At 34.1% G+C, this 20,737-nt stretch overlaps 4 protein-coding genes and 1 pseudogene across 4 annotated transcripts; 2 read left to right on the top strand and 3 right to left on the bottom strand.

Moving 5' to 3' along the window:
- Nucleotides 1–1,167: 1,167 nt before the first annotated feature.
- Nucleotides 1,168–6,244, top strand: LOC106323300. Its single transcript, XM_013761447.1, has 3 exons — nucleotides 1,168–1,682; nucleotides 5,957–6,050; nucleotides 6,143–6,244. Exons 1-3 carry the CDS (start codon nucleotides 1,168–1,170, stop codon nucleotides 6,242–6,244), a joined length of 711 nt encoding a protein of 236 aa, XP_013616901.1.
- A 3,490-nt stretch (nucleotides 6,245–9,734) lies between these two features.
- On the top strand, nucleotides 9,735–11,076 carry LOC106325079 (probable WRKY transcription factor 38). The gene is made up of 3 exons (XM_013763104.1): nucleotides 9,735–10,065; nucleotides 10,267–10,389; nucleotides 10,486–11,076. Exons 1-3 carry the CDS (start codon nucleotides 9,752–9,754, stop codon nucleotides 10,985–10,987), a joined length of 939 nt encoding a protein of 312 aa, XP_013618558.1. The 5' UTR covers nucleotides 9,735–9,751; the 3' UTR covers nucleotides 10,988–11,076.
- A 3,169-nt stretch (nucleotides 11,077–14,245) lies between these two features.
- LOC106326197 lies at nucleotides 14,246–14,895 on the bottom strand. The gene has a single exon (XM_013764216.1). The coding sequence runs from the start codon at nucleotides 14,881–14,883 to the stop codon at nucleotides 14,434–14,436; it is 450 nt and encodes a 149-aa protein (XP_013619670.1). The 5' UTR covers nucleotides 14,884–14,895; the 3' UTR covers nucleotides 14,246–14,433.
- A 393-nt stretch (nucleotides 14,896–15,288) lies between these two features.
- LOC106323299 lies at nucleotides 15,289–16,825 on the bottom strand. The gene is made up of 3 exons (XM_013761445.1): nucleotides 16,250–16,825; nucleotides 15,913–16,155; nucleotides 15,289–15,660 (listed from the first exon to the last, which is right to left on the bottom strand). The coding sequence occupies exons 1-3, from the start codon at nucleotides 16,823–16,825 to the stop codon at nucleotides 15,289–15,291; spliced, it is 1,191 nt and encodes a 396-aa protein (XP_013616899.1).
- Nucleotides 16,826–18,172: 1,347 nt separating this feature from the next.
- Nucleotides 18,173–18,826, bottom strand: LOC106323298 (annotated as a pseudogene).
- Between the last annotated feature and the right edge of the window lie 1,911 nt (nucleotides 18,827–20,737).

Genomic DNA, 20,737 nt, shown 5'->3' with positions numbered 1-20,737 from the left:
TTTTTCTATGTATATATGTATGTACAATGCAATGCATAAGACTCCAAATAATCAAAGCAAACATGATCAAATGCTTGGTACCTCCCCCAAACTTAAGTCACATAGTCTCTGTGTGATTAAGAGAAAAGGAGATACCGAAAATATGAGAAAAGAAAATGGTATCTACAATGAAAGGTTGGAGTAGTACCTCAAATGGAGACTGAGGTGTGATAATAGGTGTTTAGAGTAGCAATGCTTGGCCGCCTTTCCTGTCTTATTGGCTCTAGACTCAACCTGAAAGACCTCAACCATATTTATTAAATAACCTAAAAGAAAGAAAGATAAAGAAATATATACAATGGATAAACATTAGGCTTTCCCCCAAGTGAACTTGTTTTAAGTCTCTAGGTTGACTTTGTGTGCTTGTTAATCATAAGTATCAAAAGGTTGGGCTAATGCACCTTTGGTCATTCTCCTACAAGAACCAAGTATGCAAAGGAGCACACTACTGTCCATAGAAAATAGACAGATTTTTCCTCAAAGAGCTTTACTAAGGATGTTACATGAATTATGAAATGCTCCTTGAGGTTCAGATGATCATAAGAATCAAAAGCATTTGGTGGAGACACAAATTCAACTACAGGCTCAAACGAAGTTTTAACAAAGTAGTCAACTCTATCTCCATCAATCAAATAAAACACAATGTTCACATTCTCATGAAAGTTTTTGACAAGGGGGTTTTCTATCTCAAACAATAGCCTATCAACATCAAGTTCATCTCCTAAATCAGCTAGTTCAAGAAGAGGTCTAGAATTCTCAAGCATCATAAAGTCGGATTCAAGATCAATTGAAGCACAACGATAGTTCCTGTCAAAACAAACTTCAAGATGAATCCTAACAAGCTTATCTACTCTCAAATCATCTAGTTTCTAGTTTCATATATCAGATCAAGACATTCATTGATGAGCAATTGAGTATTCAAAACCGCTGAAAGAAGTGAACACAGTCTTCTGCTTGAAGCTAATATGGCGAATCTCCTCTAAAGAAGCTTCACTATGGGTCAGATGGATTCACTGCTATCTCATCAGAAAGGAGTCCTTCTGGTCAGTTAATAACACTATAACCTCTGGCTCCTGGGCTTGTAGAAAGCTCCTAAAGTACCAAGAGCTTGCAAAATAGTTTCTTCAGATGGAAGTAGGGAATGAGAAGCATACTTCATTCTGGTATGATGTCTGGTCCAAGCATGGTTACCTCAAAGTTGCTCTGGGTGAATGTGGTCTGATTGATTTAGGCATTGCTGATAATGCCTTGGTGTCAGATGTTCTTGGGAGGCAGCAAAGAAGTAGAAGACACAGAGTTAGTATCTTAAATGAGGTGGAGAATGAGATAGAGTTTCTTCGCTTGGCTGACCATCAGGGTAATGATACTGCTCTATGGAAGCAAGAGGAAGGTAGATTTGTAAATAGATTTTCATCTAAAAGAACTTGGGAACAGATTCGCAATAGCCATCAAGCTTGCAACTGGAGCAAAGGCATCTGGTTTGCCCACTCGACTCCAAAGTACTCCTTCTTTGTGTGGATTGTTATGCGTAACAGACTGCAAACGGGAGACAAAATGCGTTTATGGAATGTTGGGATTGATGCGACCTGCATTCTATGTAATGAAGATGAAGAAACATGTGATCATCTCTTCTTCGGCTGCAGGTACACTAAGCAGATTTGAAAGGCGCTTGCAGAGGGTTTGCTGCAAGATCGTTTCACCATAGACTGGAGTCAGATCATTGCGACCATCACCAACCCTGGTCTTACCCCCATAAATAACTTCCTAGTCCGGTATGTGTTCCAAGCAGTTGTACACTCAATATGGAGAGAGCGCAATGCTCGACGCCATGGTGAACAAGAAAGAGAAACTCAGTATCTAACAAAGTTTGTGGACAAAACTGTTAGACTTTGGTTACTTTCACTCCAAGGTAGAGGAAAAATGGAGGGAGAGCTTGCTACATGGTTTGGATCTAGAGTGGGTCCTTAATCCTAGGATTTTTTGTTTCTTAGTCTCATAATTTGATTCTTTGATTCATAAAACAGCTGCACATGATGTAAATATGTTTTTGCATGAATAAATTTAACATTTATTCAAAAAAAAAAAAACTCTACTTTTTATATGTCTCAAACTTGTGCCTACTATTGTATATCTTTCTCTAAATGTCGTTAAAAAGCCTGGCTTTTCGTGTAGAGATATGTGTTAGGGTATCTCCATCACCACTCCATTTTTTCTTCTAAAATGGAGTAAAAGTGAATATGGAATAAAAAATGCTTCAACTCAACTTCATATCTCACTCCATAATGAAATTTACTCCATAAATGGAGTAATCTATTTTTTGTTTATTCATCACTCCATTATGAAATGGAAAATGGAATAGAGTTGAAGCAATTTTACTCCATTTTCACTTTTACTCTATTTTGGAAAAAAAAATGGAGTTTTACATTGGAGATGGTCTTACTCGGAATAATGGTACAACTTAACTGGATTGGTTATATATGAAATAGTCTTTATTATCCATTTTAGCTGGTAATACGATTAGGCCATCCAGAAAATGGCTAGGTCGATTCAAGATTGCGAGCCAGCAGGATTAATGTTTTGACTGTTCTCTTAATAGGAATAATCAGGAGATTCAAGGACGTCAGAGATTCAAGCTTTCAGCGCGCATCCAATATCTTGAATTTAAAAGTAAAGAAAAAGGTTTGATTTAAGTATTATGAAATTAGGGAAATGTATTGTTGAAGATGACGTGAAGTTAAATGACGAAATAGAAGCTACGTTCCACCTACTTGGTTTAATATAATTAAGCTAATAATATTATTTATCAAAATGTCTCCGCCATAATTGTCAATGAAGTCGTTAGGCCTGGGACGGATCGGGTATCCGGGCAATTTTAAGATATCCAGATCCGGATCCTTATCCGCTGCATCCATAATTTTACTATCCTTATCCGGATCCGGAGTTCTCGGATATCCGGGTGTCGGATATCCTTCTAAAAATTGTAATATCCGGCGGATATCCGGATCCGGATTTGGATCCTTAAAAAAATAAAAAAAAATATTTATATATAAAAAAATATTAAAAATAATTTAAAAATAAAAATATATATAATGTTTTTAATTATTTCTATGTATAATATTACAAAATTTACATGAAATATATATATACTATTATAAAAATGAAAATACATGAAATAAAATTAATTTTTATATATAGATATTACTATTTTTGAAATAGATTTTTATAAAACTTACGGATCCGGATATCCGGACTAAAAAAATCAAGATATCCGGATCCGGATTCGGCCCCTCCGGATATCCGGATTTTCGGATCGGATCCGGATCGAATCTCGGATCGAATCCGGATCTCGGATAAAAGTCCCAGGCCTAGAAGTCGTATCCACATTTCACATTGGTAGTGTCAAACTTTCCGAACGTAAAATTATATGACTTGACCCAGTGCGTTGTGACCTCTATTTTACCCCATGTTCAAAACTCGCTAGGCGCTAGTCGGGCGGCAACTCCAGACCTAGCGAGTTACCAAAAAATCAGAGTTAATCAGAGTATACGTGGAGATTAGTTTTAATTATTATTTTATTTATTATAACATTTAAATTAAATATATAATATAAATATATTAGAATGTAATTGTTTTTTGTATGTTATTATTGAAATTTATATTTATTAGTTTAACAAAAGTTAATGTTAGCATAGGTGAATGTCATATTTTATTTTCTATTAAAGGTATGTTTATATAAATGATCATATATGCATAAACAACAAATTATGTCGTGGTGTATTGGTGTTTGGTGATGACTATGGTATATAGGTTCCGAGTTCGAACTTGGAGAATGCCATTTTTTAGTTTAAACAGAAAAAAGTTTTAAAACACACATGAAGTAAGAGCATCATTATCGGTGAAACCCCTTTTTGGGTTTCTAAATTTTTTTTGTTTTTTTTTTTTTTGTTTTGGCTGATTTAAAAAAAAAAAAAAATTAAAAAATGAACCAATCGCGGGCCGCCACGTGTCGGTGGGGTCCGCGAACAGTTCACAAAACCCACCACGATCGTTTCTTCATTCAAGCTTTTTGCAACCGGTTTTTGCAACTTTTGTGGGACCCAAACTTTTAAAAACCCTTTTGGAACCTGCAGTAATGGTGCTCTAAAGTCCCACTTCGGTAAAGCATAAGAAAGGAATCTGATTAGGACGCTTATAAGTAGTCGCTCAGAGTTTATCTTCATAGCTTGCAACTGGGTTTTAAAAATAAGCCCAATAGTAGCCCAATAGTTCAAAATTGATCGGGTTTAGGCGGCTAAAAAATCGGTATAAAGCCGATTAATCGGTTAATTGTCTGATTATTCGGTCGACTGTTGCGATTAATCGGCTGATTTTACTTCAGTACTACTAAAGTATACCATGGAAATTTCCAATAACAATCTATCCTATACTAAAAGGGATATATGAGGAGTAGGGAGACTGTCCACGTCCTCAATTAAATCGACCAATCAAAAGACTTTAATCTGCCATGTCATTAAGAGAATGGGTCAGCGACATTAGCTTTGGCACAGATCATCTGGTGTTATGCTGGTTCTGGACCACTTTAAAGTCAGGCCCATCTATTTTTCACACCAAATTGGCCGCAATTAGGGATCATCAGCTTCACCTTCATTGCGTCTCCTCGGCTTCATATTCATCGTCCCAGTCCTCAAAGTAAAGCATTGATGTAACTCTTCATTTCCATGTAGTTAATTCGGGCTCCACCACTCCTACTCATTAAACTCCTTCTGTTATCGTTCTAGCTCCTTCTGTTTATCTCTTTATATAGATCTCTCCTCCGTTTTATTGCTCAAACACACATTCCGCAAGCTCCATACAACCACATCAGGCGATGGCGATGAGATTGAATAAATTCAGCTTCAGGTCTCCAGTTTCTTTGTTTTTTGGCGACACCATATCGACACCTCTAACGGGGGCTTCAAGATAGATAGAATCCTCACAGCCCACCATAACTTCCCAAAAGGCCAAATCTTCACGGCGTCTGATCTCCTTTAAGCCATCGTTCCTCTGGTGCAGGTAATTTACAAATCACTTCTCCGTCAAGTCCCAGTAGTTTAGGAGCGGTAACATATTGAACCCTCTTCATCTTCTCCCTCAACCTAACTACATAAACAGAGGGTGAGATTCAGGACCAAGAATTCATCACAACATTAGATTTTATTTATTTAGTCTTGGGAGCTTTTGAAGTTAACCAGATTATTATTTTTTCTACAGGCTGATGAACTCCAATCTGATCACAACTACGACATAAAGGTGTGCGCACCTTTATATATCTTCTTCAATTTTTTTTTTTGTTTTGTAATTCAGTTCGTGATGATCCAATGTTGAATATGCAGATCAGCCATTAAAGAAAAATTCATCTCGCATGATGTGTCATAGTTAACTAACAAAACTGTTGAGCAGTTAACGGGTGATGATGATGATGATGATTTGAAGGACAAGGTTAATTTTGGGTTGATGACGAGGTGGAAGATCAAAGAAAGAAGTGCATAAAGAAGGTACTATGTGATTAAACGCTTTACTCTCTGTTTATATTATAAAACTATAATACGACATCTGTTTTTGTTGGTTTCTCTTTAATTTGTTGCCATCATCAGCTGGGATGGTGGGTTTACTTGAATTTGTTTTGTTTTTCAGTGTATAAGTATTTATTTTTGAATTGACTTGACTAAGATGATACAGAGCAATGGACTTTCTTCTTATGATTGTCTGTGCATCTTACTTTCAATTGTTTTCCCTTTCGAAAGTTTTGTAACCTTTTTAGCGATTTGTTCTTCTGCTGAATTTGAGAAATTATTTGTGTAAGATGATTTAGCTCAATCTGAATTGTTAGTTTGTTCGTGCTTTGCTGATTGGTTGATTTGTCCATAACAAGTTGCAGATTTTGGATGTGGACAACACTCATAGTCTCAGATGTCCTTGAGAACTTGAGTCTGACACTCATGAAGTGTGTCAAGTTTCTAAGGGAGATCCAGGCGAGTCAATCCTTCAGCTATATGAATATCGCTGTTTTTGGCTCTTCTAAAAGCTCGTCCTGTTTTAGCACACATTGTTGTGTTCGGACCAGGGATACGGTGGTCTTAGCATGTGCATGGAACAAGTCATTTCGAAGAAATTGAGGTTTGTTATAATAGCTGGAGAACTTATTGGTAAACAAGTGCTTCAGTAGAGTCCATTCTTGATGAATACTCAAGCCGAGATGGATATGACCATTGAAGATTATCACTATGGAAATAATGGCTTCAAATGGCAAAGTATTAGAGGTCATATATAATGATCGAAGACTAACAATAATCACTATTTTATAAAAGAAATTGTATTTTTGCACTCTGAAATATGCCACATATGATAGTCGATATATTTTTTTTCTAAAACATGGGTTGCCTACATATTAATATCTCATGTACACATATGACATGTCACTTAAACAATCATCTTGAAAGAAACTAAAAGGCTTGATATGTTTCATTTTTGACTCATTTTGAACATTTTTTTTTAACACAAACTTTTTTAACTCTTTAAAAAAATTTTTTTTGGCCTAAGTTCTTTAACTCTTTAAATTCATAATAACATCTTACGATGTTACATCTTTCTTAAAATAATTTACAAACTTTCTGTTTTGTGTAGTATTGCATTAATATATTGATGCTTGATCTTACATCTACATATCGTACTGATGTATTTGTTCGTTGAGAACATATTTGTAAACTATGAACTTTTTAATCCTATGAATGCTCTTTCTGGGTAACATAGATTTCTACAATGGAACGTAATATTTTTAGTATTTTATGGACATTGTTATAGCTTGCAAAAAAGAAATAATTTTAAAAAGAAAAAGAAAAGAAAAAGAAGTGAGGAGATATAAAGATACAATAATGTTAATTGGTTCGTATACCATTTGGTTTTAAGTATATGAGTTTGTTGTAGATGGTTGCCGAAAAAAGCTGTAGATGCTAACTTTCATGACATGACTATTATTTCAAATAATTCTAAGATTATGTATAGATTCTAAAACACCATACTTAAAAACTAGATTGTTAGTAATAAAATAGAAATTCAGTGACTGGAAAAGAAAACCAGTTTAGTCTGTTGTGTTTAACAATTTATTTTTATGAGAACACAAACATGTAAAATAAAAGACTATTAAGATCATAACTAGTTTAGTTAACTCTTTATTATTGGATATTAAAAAGATAAAAAAATTGATAGTTATTGCATATTTGATATATAATTTATATTTTATATTTGATATATATAATAGTCATAGCCCGGGTGTAGCCCGGAAAATCCTCTAGTTATTATAATAATAGTAGTAGTAATAAATATATAAACATCAATCAAGATCCAATCAGCAAACTGCTCAGAACAAGCATTAAATACATGTGAGCAATGAGTTTCACAGATCCGATCGAAGTCACAGACGAACGAAATATATATAAAATTTTCTAATGGATAAAAATAACTAAACATTATCCGCCCGAAAAAGAATTTAAAATTCTTCATGAATAGCTCAAGAAGCCTAAGCATTTAAATAAATTTTATTGTAAGAAATTGGACTTATCATTAATTGATACTAAAAGATAAATTTAAGAATTTTTTAAAACAATTTATAATTGAATTAATAAAATATAAAATCAAGGTAAATCAAAAAAATATTTCTTTTATTAGAAACGTAAGAAACTTACATTTTTTATTTGTCGGCCACAAACTTACTTAATACTGGTTTTTCTTTGGTTGATCTAACTTTTTGCTTTGAATTTTGATTATAATATTAAATAATATTATTATATATATCTGGTAAGAAATTTTACAAATACTTCGTTCTTACCATTCTAAACACTTTCATGAATTAGTACTTAATGACCTGTAACTGATAACAATTTTCGAAAATTGTATAATTGTGGTCGGTTAACTAGAGTGAAAATATATGGAGTTAGCGTTGTAAAATTTTGAATGACACCAGTTTAACATAATCTGATCGTACAATTTGGAGGGTTTGTTGTTTGAAGGTATTTACTTAATTAAAATATTCTTAAAAGATTATATGTCCGTTAAAGTAAATTTAAATAAAACTATTAAAAGTTTTTTAAGGTTTACCATTTACTAGAAGTCTTGGAGCATGCGCATCAGAAGTTCAAGGGGAAGAGGTTGCACGTTTTACGAAAAAAAATATATTAAAATAAGCATAAATGAAGATTTCGGTTCGTCCCGCCTCTCCCGAGTGAACCCGGATCGTGACTGTTCAGCGGGCCTCACGCCACGTGGCGGCTTGCTATTGGTCACTTTATTTAATTTGTTTTTTTTCAAATCAAACGAAAAAAAAATAATAATAAAAAATTAGTTTCTTGAATTCCAATAAGCGGTTCACCGCTGCCCATGCTCTTAATACCTAATTTCTTTTGAAAGATACTGTATTAGTTTCTGGATAATATCATTAGCTTCTGGATAATATCATTAGCTAGCTAACCAGGGAATTCCACGCCGACTAGTTGTTGTTGTTGTTGTTTCTGACGTCTTTGTGCTGAAGTCAGCGCCTACTACGTCATGTGTTGCTAACGTCGAAGTCGGACGGAAACAGCCACTTACTTGCCTCCTGTTCTGTCTTTCACACACGACTAACCATTAAAAAGTAAAACCTCTAGTAGACTACTAATAAAACTAGTGTAATACCTAATGGAAAGTTACCGATTTGGTTTTCAAAGTCAATATGAATCTTATTCATGTAAATATTTGTTACAAAAAAAAAAAGAAGATTAGTGTAATAAAAATGAAAAATTATTTAAAACAAAATTTTGTTTTCAATTACATGACAGATCATTTGCTAAAGTCAACGCCTAATTTTCCTTTACTCTCACAATTGGTGATTGTTAAAAAAAAACATAAATCTTACTTTTATATTTATATTTATATTTACATTAAAATATACCTTACTGTATGTACATGGCTGGATTTTTTTTAAAAACTGGCTGGACGAGGAATACAAAACTTGGTCTATAATTGGTAAAGTCAATTTAGTTCTACTGCAAATATGATTAAACTATAACATGCTGTATTTTCCTAAGAACATGATTAATAGGGAGTTTTTAGGATATAGTTATTAGTGTAATATAAGAAACCGTCTCTTCACTTTAACTAAAAAACTTAAAAACCGTATATTAAATAAAATTTACTAAGACCGTGATTAATGGAAAGTTCTTAGGATATAGTTCTTAGCGGAATATAAGAAAATCCGTCTTAAATATCTTATTTAAGAGTTGATTTCTTAGTTTTTTTAGTTAAAAGTTAAGAAACAGTTTTTTATACTCCGTTAAGAACCTCACCCTAAGAACCCTATATTAATCGTGCTCTAAGAGCATGATTATTGGAGGGTTCTTAGCGAAATATAAAAATCCGTCTCTTAATTTTTATCTAAAAAAATTAAGAACCGGTTCTTAAATAAGAGTTTTAAGAACCGGTTCTTAACTTTTTTAGTTAAAAGTTAAGAGACGGGTTCTTATATTCCGTTAAGAACCTCACTCTAAGAACCCCAATAATTATGCTCTTACTTTCTAATCAATAGTTTATGTCCCTTTCCCTTATCTGGTCATATGTGAGCACCACTTGGCATTTACCCTATATATGATCTTCCTATCCATTCAGAATTTATAGCATAGAGAAGAGACTTGAGAGAAAGAAAATGGCTAAAACAAACACACTCAACTCTATGAATACCTCCCATGAAAAGGCGGTACAAGCTATCCTTTATGGCCAAAGCTGTGCCAAGCGGTTGAAGCTTCAGCTTGACCATCCAATTGCTGGCGGAAGATCGGTTTCAAACTATGATCTTGCTAAATCGATTGTCCATTGTTTTTCCAGTGCCATCTCAATCTTTTCTGATAAACCAAAATCGGAGGATAATTTATTTTCTGATTTATCTTCAAGGGATTCTTCTTCTTCTTCTTCTTCTTCTCCTTCTCCTTCTCTTCCCCAGAGAAGCCACTCCAAGAAAAGGTATTAATAGTTAACATCTAACCCTCATGTTTCCTTGCTTACAAAACTTTTGTTCAAATAAAACTATGGTTTTTTTTTTTTGTTAAAAATAACTTTTTATTATAAACTCAATGTCATCATATAGTTTAGGGTGTAAATTAGCTAAGAGATGTGATATTTGATAATTTGTATGCTAATTTTTTGATACCACCGTATTTTCAGAAAGAATAATAATACAAATTCAAGTGAGAATTGGAGGCACGATTCACCGGATCCGAACTACTACGATGGGTTTCTTTGGAGGAAATATGGCCAAAAGACTATTAAACAATCTAAACACCAAAGGTAATATCAGAAATAGTCTAATCATATTTGTTTATTGTAATCAACTTTCATTCAGATCTCTGATACTAATTGTTGTATGCATTAATGTTAATACAGGAGCTACTATAGATGTTCTTACAACATAGACCATGCCTGTGGAGCAAGAAAGCACGAACAGAAGATTAAAGACAATCCCCCCGTTTACCGAACAACGTACTTTGGCCACCACACTTGCAATATCAACCATAAGGTCCATAACCAAGATGCTGGTTTAACTACCGTTGGGGAATCAGTTAATGATTTGGAAAATTCCCGGATGATCTGGTTCGGAAAAGATCTCGATCAGGAGAAGGAAAGTCACACGAGCGGTTTATCTATATCGGTTAAGCATGAAGAAGGGAGCATCAAAGAGGAAACTATGGATCAGTACCGTGGGATAACCAGTCATGATAAAGATTGTCAAAATGTGATTAAAGAGAATCATCAACCATCGCCATCAGGTTCTTATACTCCTCCGTCGTCATCTGGCAGTGAAATTGACATGTTTGATTCAGATCTGCTTGTGGAAGACTTAGATTTATGGGATCGTTATGATATGTATAACTTTGGACTGCGTTAGCTTTTTTCAGCTAAGAATGTTAAAGAATTTCCTTTTTACGAGTGATAATATTTGAGGATTGCGAGTATTTATGTTATTGAATATTTCCTGTCGGGGTTGGCTAATGTTGGGTGTAAACTCGGTTAAGTTTACGAGTGTTCCGGTTTATGAAATAGTTGGAACCTTTTCGCCTTATCCGCAATATTTTCTTTCACCGCTTTGCTTGATTAAATGAAACTTTCCAGCATGTCATGATCCTTTATTCCTTTTTCAAGTGATCATATATATATTATATTTATTTATTTGGAAAGATGCTCTCTAGATCCAACATTTATATGCCTTTGCGTATTTTCTACGTCTGCATACGTAGAGGGAAATAAATTAGAGTAGCTAGATAATACACTTTAAATTTTTGATAAATAACAACTTGACAAAGTAGAAAAAAATATTATCCTAAAGGAAAAAGAGTGACGCGAATTCTCCCTTTCAATGTTAGGCAGTCCTATCAGATTTTTTTTTTCCAATCAAATAAGATCCTTTATGTTTGTAACTAGGTTTCTCTAGTTTGAAAAAAAAGACACGAACGGGGGAGACCGCTGGAGAGAGAAGTTAGTCACGTCCACTTCTCGTTCCAACCACTCTTTCCCTACATTTGTCTGTCGGCCCATCAAATCTAGTCTTGAAATCTTAGTGTTCCAATGGTAAAAACAGTAAAGACGTGCAGATTGTGTATATCAAACGGAATAAACGAGATCAAGCGGATCATTGCAGGAAAAATGCAGATTAAACAGATCATTCAAAAGAAATGCATATCAAACATATCAAATAGTTTATTACAGTTTTGAATCGTAAAAACATTTAAATAAAACATAATATATATTTAACTGATAAAAAGAGAAATTTTAATTTACCACAAGTTGTATTGTTGCATTTAAGTAAAATAAATGAAAATAATATTTATAGATAAAAAATGTATTTTACAATTTTGTATTGTTACATATATATAATTTTATTCAGTACATAAATATTATATATACATATTTTATTTATTTGAAGGGGTTCTAGCTGGAGTTTTGCCCTGAGTTCGAGTAGCATTGATCATCTAACCGGATTTTAAATGAATTTAATCATCCACACGTATCTAAATATAAAGTTTCGTGGAATTAGGGGTCTAAAAAACTTTTGGAATCTTCACATTTATCAAAATATATTATTTTATTTCTTTTTATTGAAGTATATAAAAATATAAATAAAAGTTAAAATACAGTAATTTGATACCTAAACACAATAAAATATTTAAATTGAAAACATAATTATGGATAGTAAACTGGATTTAATACTTGTGGTATCTTAAAATGTTACACTATTAACAAATATACATTATTTATTATTATGTTAAAATACCTAAAATAAAAAAATAAAAGGCAGGAGGTTCGCTTGAAACACTGTCGTGATAGTACCGTAGAGTGTAGATCATTATTATTGCTCGTAAAGTTGAACAGCTAGATGAGGTTCACGTATATTTTATTATTTTTTAAAATGAACCGTTTTTTTTATTAACATATGTTAAATGACGATAAAAAGACGTGTCTCCCACCCAAGTGTACGTCACGTCTCTCTCCTGCCCAGGCCCGTCTCATTATCTTTATGGGCCATGTGCATATTCTATATGAATAACAACAAATCGTAATTGATTGAGACAGTAATGGACTATAGTACTAAACTAGATTTTGATCGGACGCAAGTGTATTTTTAAAAAATTAAAAATTGTTTTTATGTTATTATTTAAGGTTGGACAAAAAATTCGAATTCGAAGAACCGAACCGATCCCAAACCGAATAATTAATACCAAATCCGAACCGAAATTGATTAAATATCCAAAATATTCAAAATTTTGGCATTTGAAGAACTGAAACCTAATCTGATCCGAACTGAAGTATTTTAGGTATCCAAAATAGATTTATATACTTATATATATTAATTATTTTTAGATTTAATATATATAAAAACATCCAGAATATATATGATACTTTTAAGTTCGTTTGAATACTTGAAAATATATACAAATAATCAAATGTAAAGTCAGGTACTCTGATATATGTTATTCAAATTTATATGTAATATATTCTATTTTTTATAGTTTTTTTTTAAAAATAAAGCATATAATAAATTTAAAATTTTTTAAAATAATTTAAATTGGTTATCCAAATCCGAACTGAATCCTCAAAGATCTGAACCGAATACGAAATCCCAAACAGACCCGAAAACGAACCCGAACGCCCACCCCTAATCATTATTATATATCCTATATGTGTCATCATAAGTTACAAAAATATGTGTTATCATATAATTAATCATATTTTATACGTGCCATCAAATAAGTTTTCTTATAATTAATAATATTTTATACGTGCCATCAAATATGTGAAATATAAAAACCCGCCATAATTTAAGTTGGTGTTTGAAATTGGGCTTTGTATTGTATTTTTCTTATATATATTGAAAATATTTTTATAATGGTTACTGGAAAATATATTAGTAAAAATCAAATTTTGAATATATGTATATTTTTGACTGAATTTTTGATATAAATCAATTTTAAATTATTATTTTGATTTGAATATGTATATTAAGTAATATAAACCCATTATTTTTTAATATAATGTAATGAATTTCTAATTTTTTAACAGCATACGCCCATTATTATTTTTTTCTAACTTACTACTATACATGTTTCCAAACATCACTGTTTTTTTAACTGATATATGTGTTTCAAACAAAAGCTTAAAGTATTTCTAGTCAGATGATTAGTAACTATGGCACCAATCTGCCTATCTGCGTAGAGATGTGAAGTTACACACAAATCAATTAGAATTTGTATATAGGCCCAATAATAGTACTATAGAGAAAGTCGTTCCACTAATTGCAAGAATCAACGAATTCCGATAGATAAAATTTGGCCTACCAGGTTTTTAGCTCAGCTTGCTTGGCAAGAATCAGACAACACAACGAACTGGTAATACAAAGAGTGTCAATCTTGGAAGAAAGCTACAGACTACATCCGGTTAAACAATTGTGACATTTTAGTGCTGCACCGAGATTTAAGTCATTTGTAGATCAACAATTGTTGTCTTATAAGCAAAGAGAGTGGTTCAGTGTTTCTCAGCCAGAGAAAGATTTTCCAGAACTATTTTGGAACAGAGGATGAAGTTTCTGAGTTCTTATAAAGCTTTGGTAAATACATTCTAAAGACTATTTATACTGTATTTCATCCTTAAACATATAAAATTTCATTACTAATTCAAGCATAGATAAACATGTAATCAAGTACATAAAAGCACTGATCAGTGGATCAAGACAAGACTATATAATATTGAATAAGAAAGCAAAATCTTGTGTTTGCAAAAAAAAAGTTTAAACATGAAGGACGAGACATTACATCTCAAGCTAAATCACATCCTCGTCCTTTACTTCTCCTTTGTTGTTGTCACTCCTCGTAAATCAAAAGTCTTCACTTTGTTGAAATCATTTTTCAACGATGAAGAAGAATCACCTTCCCCAAGTTTTCCATAGAAACCAGAATTAGTGGAGAGATATTCAGGTTGGATGTATCCAGATGTCCATACGGTGTTCGTCTTCTCTTCATCATGTTTTAGTACTACCGGCTCAACCACATCCTTAGCTTTCACAGATTTGTGTTGCTTCTTACTATGCTTTTTCCTGAAACGTATGATATTGAAACAACTTAGACATCCTTTAGACATTTTTTTTCTGCTTGTCGGTTGTAGACGTACGTTTTTACAGAGACAAAGATGAGGATCTTGAAAATGTTCGCAGGATATTACTGTAACTTGAAAGCGTGTTTTTGACTTTTTGAGAGTTGCGCGTGAACGTGGATGTTGTTCTTGAATGCACATAAAGTCGTTGTTGCACACGCGTTAGTTTTTTTTTTTTTCCGTCGAAGAGATTCCATTGATTTTGAAATAAAACGTTCCAACTTACAGAGGAGCTCCCAAAGCAGAACAGAGCACAATAGAAATGACAAAGGGGACCAACCACCAAGGCATGGACAGTGGTCCCTTGCAACATTACCATAAAAAGCTCCCAAAAAAACCTTCTGTCCCTAGCAACAACTCCCGGGAGTGTTAGAGAAACCTACTTTCATTTACAAAAAATTCAAACAGCCATTGAGGATGACCTCTCGACACATAGGACTGCGTTAACCCTTTCCTTGTGACGCTCTCCGCAATGAGAGAAGCTCCTCTATTTGCTTCTCTCGATACCTTCTGAAACTCAACGCCATTTATTCCAACTACCTCTCTCTAGATTTCTCCACCATAGAACAGGAAGGATGGCCATGCTTCCGGTCCTGTGATTGCTCCAAACATATCCTCAAGATCCCCCGAGAAGATCACGTTGGAGATATGATGACTTCTCATTCTCTCCACAGCCCATTTTAGGATTTCAAAATTTGCCTCAACTTTATTAAGCAAACCTGAAAATGCTCTACGACTGTGAAGGATGACCACACCTCTCTCATTCCTCAAGACCCAGCCACCTCCAGCAAGACCGTCCCTTTTACACCAGTCCACCCCAACATTGCACCTGAGCCAACCGCACGGTGGCGGTTCCCACTTTGAGCGGAACAAAGGCTTGCTTGCCTTCTCAGTAACAGCCCAGTCCTTTTCTACTTGCTGCGCAAGAAACTATCCTTCAGTCTCATCTTCTGATTTCAGAACCACCTCCTCCAAAGTTAACATTCTCCCTTCAAAGAGCGATTCATTTCTTCTCTTCCAAAGGTTCAACAAAATCCAAGGCCAACTCCTCCAATATATCAAAAGACTATTATTGCCTTTCCTTGAGTTGAGAAGGAAGGCAAGGTTGGAGAACACCGAAGACTCATGGAAACCTCCAGGGGGGTTCGGAATTGGTGACATGGCCCATACCTGTCTAACTACATGGCATCCAAAGAGAGTGTGATTAATTGATTCCGGCTCCTCTCCACACGCTTGGCACCTAACATCAACATTCATTCCTCTGGCATTGATCAATTCTGCAACAGGAAGAGCACTACTCATTGCTTTCCAGATGAAGACTCTGATTTTAGGAACCTTCTGCACTTTCCAGACCCTTTCTTTCAAGCCATTTAAGGAAGGGAACTCAAAGGAGTCTGGAAAATTTGTTTTAAACTTTGCCATAGAAGCCAACCAATATGCAGATTTAACAGAGAATTGGCCACTCTTGTTATGAATCCAAGTGAAGAAAATCATCTTTGTGGCACACAGGTTGATTTAGAGTGATGATCTCCACATCACTTTGCATAAATAACTCTCCAAGCTTCTGCTGGTTCCATCTTCTCGATTCAGAATCAATGAGGGATTTTTCCCTTAAGTTGGCATCAAAAGTGATGTTCTTAATCCATGGAGCACTAAGGCCCACAACCGGATCATCCACCCATTTGTCTAGCCAAACTCGTGTACACTGCCCATTACCCACTCTGTGTTGCAAGCCTTTTTGAAGAAGATCCCTACCAAACAACAGGCTTCTCCAAGCAAAGGAAGGTCTACCCCCAAGTGGAGCTGAAAGAAATTCTCCTCCATCAAAATAAATGCTTTTTAAGAACCTCGCAAGAAGACATTGAGGTCTGTTGAGAATTTTCCAAGCCTGTTTGGCTAACATAGCCTGATTAAAACATTCTAGGTCCTTGAAACCCATTCCACCTAAAGCTTTTGGGAGGCAGAGCTTATCCCAGGAGATCCAATGAATCTTCCTCAGGTTCGGTTCAGAACCCCACCAAAAATTTGCCATCATGCTCGAGAGTTTAGAGAGTAAAGTCTTAGGAAGTCTGAAACAACCCATGGCAAATACAGAAGTAGCTCATGCAGTGGATTTCAACAGAACCTCCTTTCCTCCTTGAGACAAATGCTTAATGTACCATAAATCCAGTCGACTTTGAGTCCGATCCTTTAAAAAGGAGAGCAGTTCCACTTTAGAACCCGAGAAACATTCAGGAAGACCCAAATATTTACTTGTACCACCTTCATTAACAATCCCCAAAATGTCACGTACCATGAACCTAGTCTCCTCATTCACTTTATCTCCGAAAGAAATCGAAGATTTCATCAGATTTATACACTGGCCAGTAGCTTCTCCATAGAACTCCAGAACTCGGTGAAGAACCGTTGCTTGACCCTGGTTAGCTTTACACATGAAGAGACTGTCATCGGCAAAAAGAAGGTGATGAATCGATGGACCTTCTTCTGAGAATTTCAAACCATTGAGGAGGCCATTCCTTTCCACAACATTTAACAAATGTGTAAGGCCTTCCGTACATAACACAAATAAGAAAGGCGAGAGAGGATCTCCCTGTCTTAATCCTCTTTGAGGCGAAATCTTGCCAAAGGGCTGGTCATTTATCAGCACAGAATAAGTCACAGATGTCACGCACATCATTAACCAGCCAACCACCAGATTATCAAAGCCCAAAGCCCTCAGCAAGGATCTCAAGTAGCTCCACTCTACGCGGTCGTACGCTTTGGACATATCGGTTTTGACGGCCATGAACTCCTGTGAGATCTCTGGGTGAACTTTAAGAGCACACGCGTTAGAGCATGTTTATTGGTAAAATCCATTTAAGGGTTTTAGTGAATTTTTAACTCTTAAAAGTGAGATAAGAAACTTTGTTAAGAGACACTTAATTATAATGGTTTATTGGTAATTTTAATAAAGGTTCTTAACAATAAAAAAAAATATAAAATTTATTTTTAAACATAAATTTTTAAACAAAGATTAAATTTATTTATTAAATAAAACAAAATCAAAAATAACATTGTAAACATAGATTTAACTTTTCCTTCAAATGATAAAAAGTAACTAACAACCGATTTATTATCATTTTTTAATCTACCGAATTGAACCAAATTCATAACCAAATTTAGATCAGAAACCAAAAAATTACAGTTTGGTTAGGCTGGTTTGGGTCAAAATCCAAATCCTACTCACATTAATGAACTTTTGACTGTATGAGAATCATGAGTGTTGTTACAAAAGTATGTATGAACTTTTGATACTTTTTCAAATCCTACTCACATTAATGTCTACATTTGGCATTAAAAATAGAGTAGTGTACTTGTAGCTGATGTACAAAACAAAGATAACAACAAGGAGGAGATGCATTGTTAAGTAACAAGACTGTTGCTGTGTGGATCATTCTTTCCAGTTAAAAGGAGCACAATCAACAACTAAGTAGTCCCCTCTGATGTCCTTTTGCCACTCTGATGTCACCATCCATATACACATTTTCAAACCTGCAACCAAAACCAAATTCTCTAGTCTCAAAACAACCTGCAGACTAAGAAGAAGAAGAAAAAGAAGAACTCACCAGCCCTGGCCAAATGGTGGTAGTGGGATCTCCCAATTGCTTCCTCTCAACACGGTACTAGTGAATTTGAAATTGACTCTCTGCAGGGAAGAGATGTCGATATCGGAGCGTACAAAGAAAACCCCGTCGGGCGGGAAAGTGATGACGTTGTTGAGCGTCCCTTTCCTCACATCGATCACCTGCAGTATCTCTCCTGTGCGCATGCCGAACAATCTCTTGTGGTGACGGAGCTTCCCCCGATCACCGACATGGCCTCGATGGCATTCACGATCGCGTCTCGCTTCACGGCGTCTTTCTGGGTTCTCAGGCCTCGGTCCTGGTCGGAGATGAGATCCATCAGGTTCTGCTTGGCTCGCTGTGCGGCGACCGAACACTTTGTTCCAAAACTGCGACGGACCCCGAGCGGAGGTGGAGGAGATGCTAACAGCGCGAGCGCCATTATTCGTTGTTGTTGTGTGTATTGAATCGATTTGATCCATTCGGAGAAGAGAAAAGGAAGAGAGAAAGAAGGAAAAGAAGAGAAGAGACGAAACCGAAACCACCACCTCTCCTCTCTCTCCTATGAACTTCAGACACGTGGCACTAAGAAACAGGTTCTTCGCTCTCTTAATTAAGCAACGCCTCTTAGTTTAATTGCTGTTTTTCATTTAGTTTTAATCTAAATTTACCTAAAATTCCCTACTTAAGAGCTACCAGTAAACATGCTCTTAACTCGTCATTTTTTACCTTCGAGGATTGAGTTCTCTACTTCTCTTCTCTCTTTTGCCGATAAAATTTTCGAAATCTCAATCTAAATTGTTTTTATTTTTGAAAAAAAAATCATAGTTTTATGTGATTATAGACAGTCTGAATCATTCATTTTCTCTTATGTTGATTTTCGTTACATGATTTTTGATTGAAGCTTTAATGAAAATTTGTTGTGTTTAGATTAAAGTCTTTTAAGAATGAATGTTTTCATGTATGATATTGCTCCTTTTGAGTCATAAACAGCATAATCCTAGTTTTATGCACATATATGTTTTGAAAATGATATTCGGTTATTTGGGTATTTGGAACTATCGCTGCTAATGATGACCTCAACTCTACCAGTGTACTCAATTATGAATCCGGTCTTTATCCGTGACTTCATTCCCTCCGGGGATCGCCTTTCTTTTCAAATGAGAGTATGACATTGTCCGGAACTTCATTCTTTACACACTCGAGTTACAGCCTTACAGGTGATAGATTTTATTGTAAAAAAAAATTAAATAGATTTTATTGTAAAAAAAAAATTAAATAGATTTTATTGTAAGAAATTGAGCTTGCCATTAATTGATAGTAGAGTGAAAATATACGGAGTTAGCATTCTAAAATTTGGAATGACACCAGTTAAATATAATCTGATTGTATACTTTGGAGGGTTTGTTGTTTGCAGGTATTTACTTAATTAAAATATTCTTAAATGATTAAATGTCTGTTAAAGTATATTTTATGATTTTATTTCCTTAAAATAAAAATAATTAAATGTTTAAGATTTACCATTTACTAGAAGTCTTACTACTTAATTTCTTTTGAAAGATACCGGTGATGATTGGTTCAACTGTGGCTGTAAAAATTTAGCTGTAAAAGTTTAGATGTATGTAAATTGGCTGTAGGTGTAAAGTTGTTACTGTGTACTTTTTTGCAGAGACTTTTGCTGTAATTAAATTTGTTGTAGCTGTAAATTATAGGCTATAGATATTTTAAAATAAAATATGTGAAATCTATGATGTATATATAAAATAATTATTTTTTATCAATTAAATAATTTATATTAATATTTTTTATAAATTCTCAAAGTTTATTGTTATTTAAAATGTGATATGTGAGTAATATATATTTTATTTAAAATATTTCAATAATTTTTACAGCACCCAAAATTGAATTAAATATTTATAGATGTTTTTAATTATGATTATTTAATTTATTTGATATTGTAGATAATTTTTTTTTATTTCACAGATTCTACACCCTATAAAAAAAAAATTTAGGTTTTTTTACCTAAATTACATTAAAAAAAATTTGGTTTAGTATTTTTGGTGTAGCTTTAAAAATAAAGGTAAAACATAATTGGTAAAAGTTTATAGAAATTTGATTTAGGTTTTAACTATTTAAAATAAAGGTACAACATGATTAGTAAAATTTAGTAATTTAAAAGTAAATAAAACTAAAATAAAGAGATAAAACTCAACTAATCACCCTTATTGTATTAATTACTGGATAATATCATTAGCTAGCCAACCAGGGAATTCCTTGCCGATTAGTTGTTGTTGTTCCCGACGTCATCGTGCTGGAGTCAGCACCTACTACGTCATGTGTTGCTAACGTCGAAGTCCGACGGAAACAGCCACTTGCCTCCTCTCCTGTTGTTC

This window comes from Brassica oleracea, chromosome C2, assembly GCF_000695525.1.
Source record: "Brassica oleracea var. oleracea cultivar TO1000 chromosome C2, BOL, whole genome shotgun sequence".
Classification (NCBI taxonomy): domain Eukaryota; kingdom Viridiplantae; phylum Streptophyta; class Magnoliopsida; order Brassicales; family Brassicaceae; genus Brassica; species Brassica oleracea.
The sequence above is the reverse complement of the archived record's forward strand: the minus strand, read 5'-3'. Positions and strand labels throughout refer to the sequence as shown.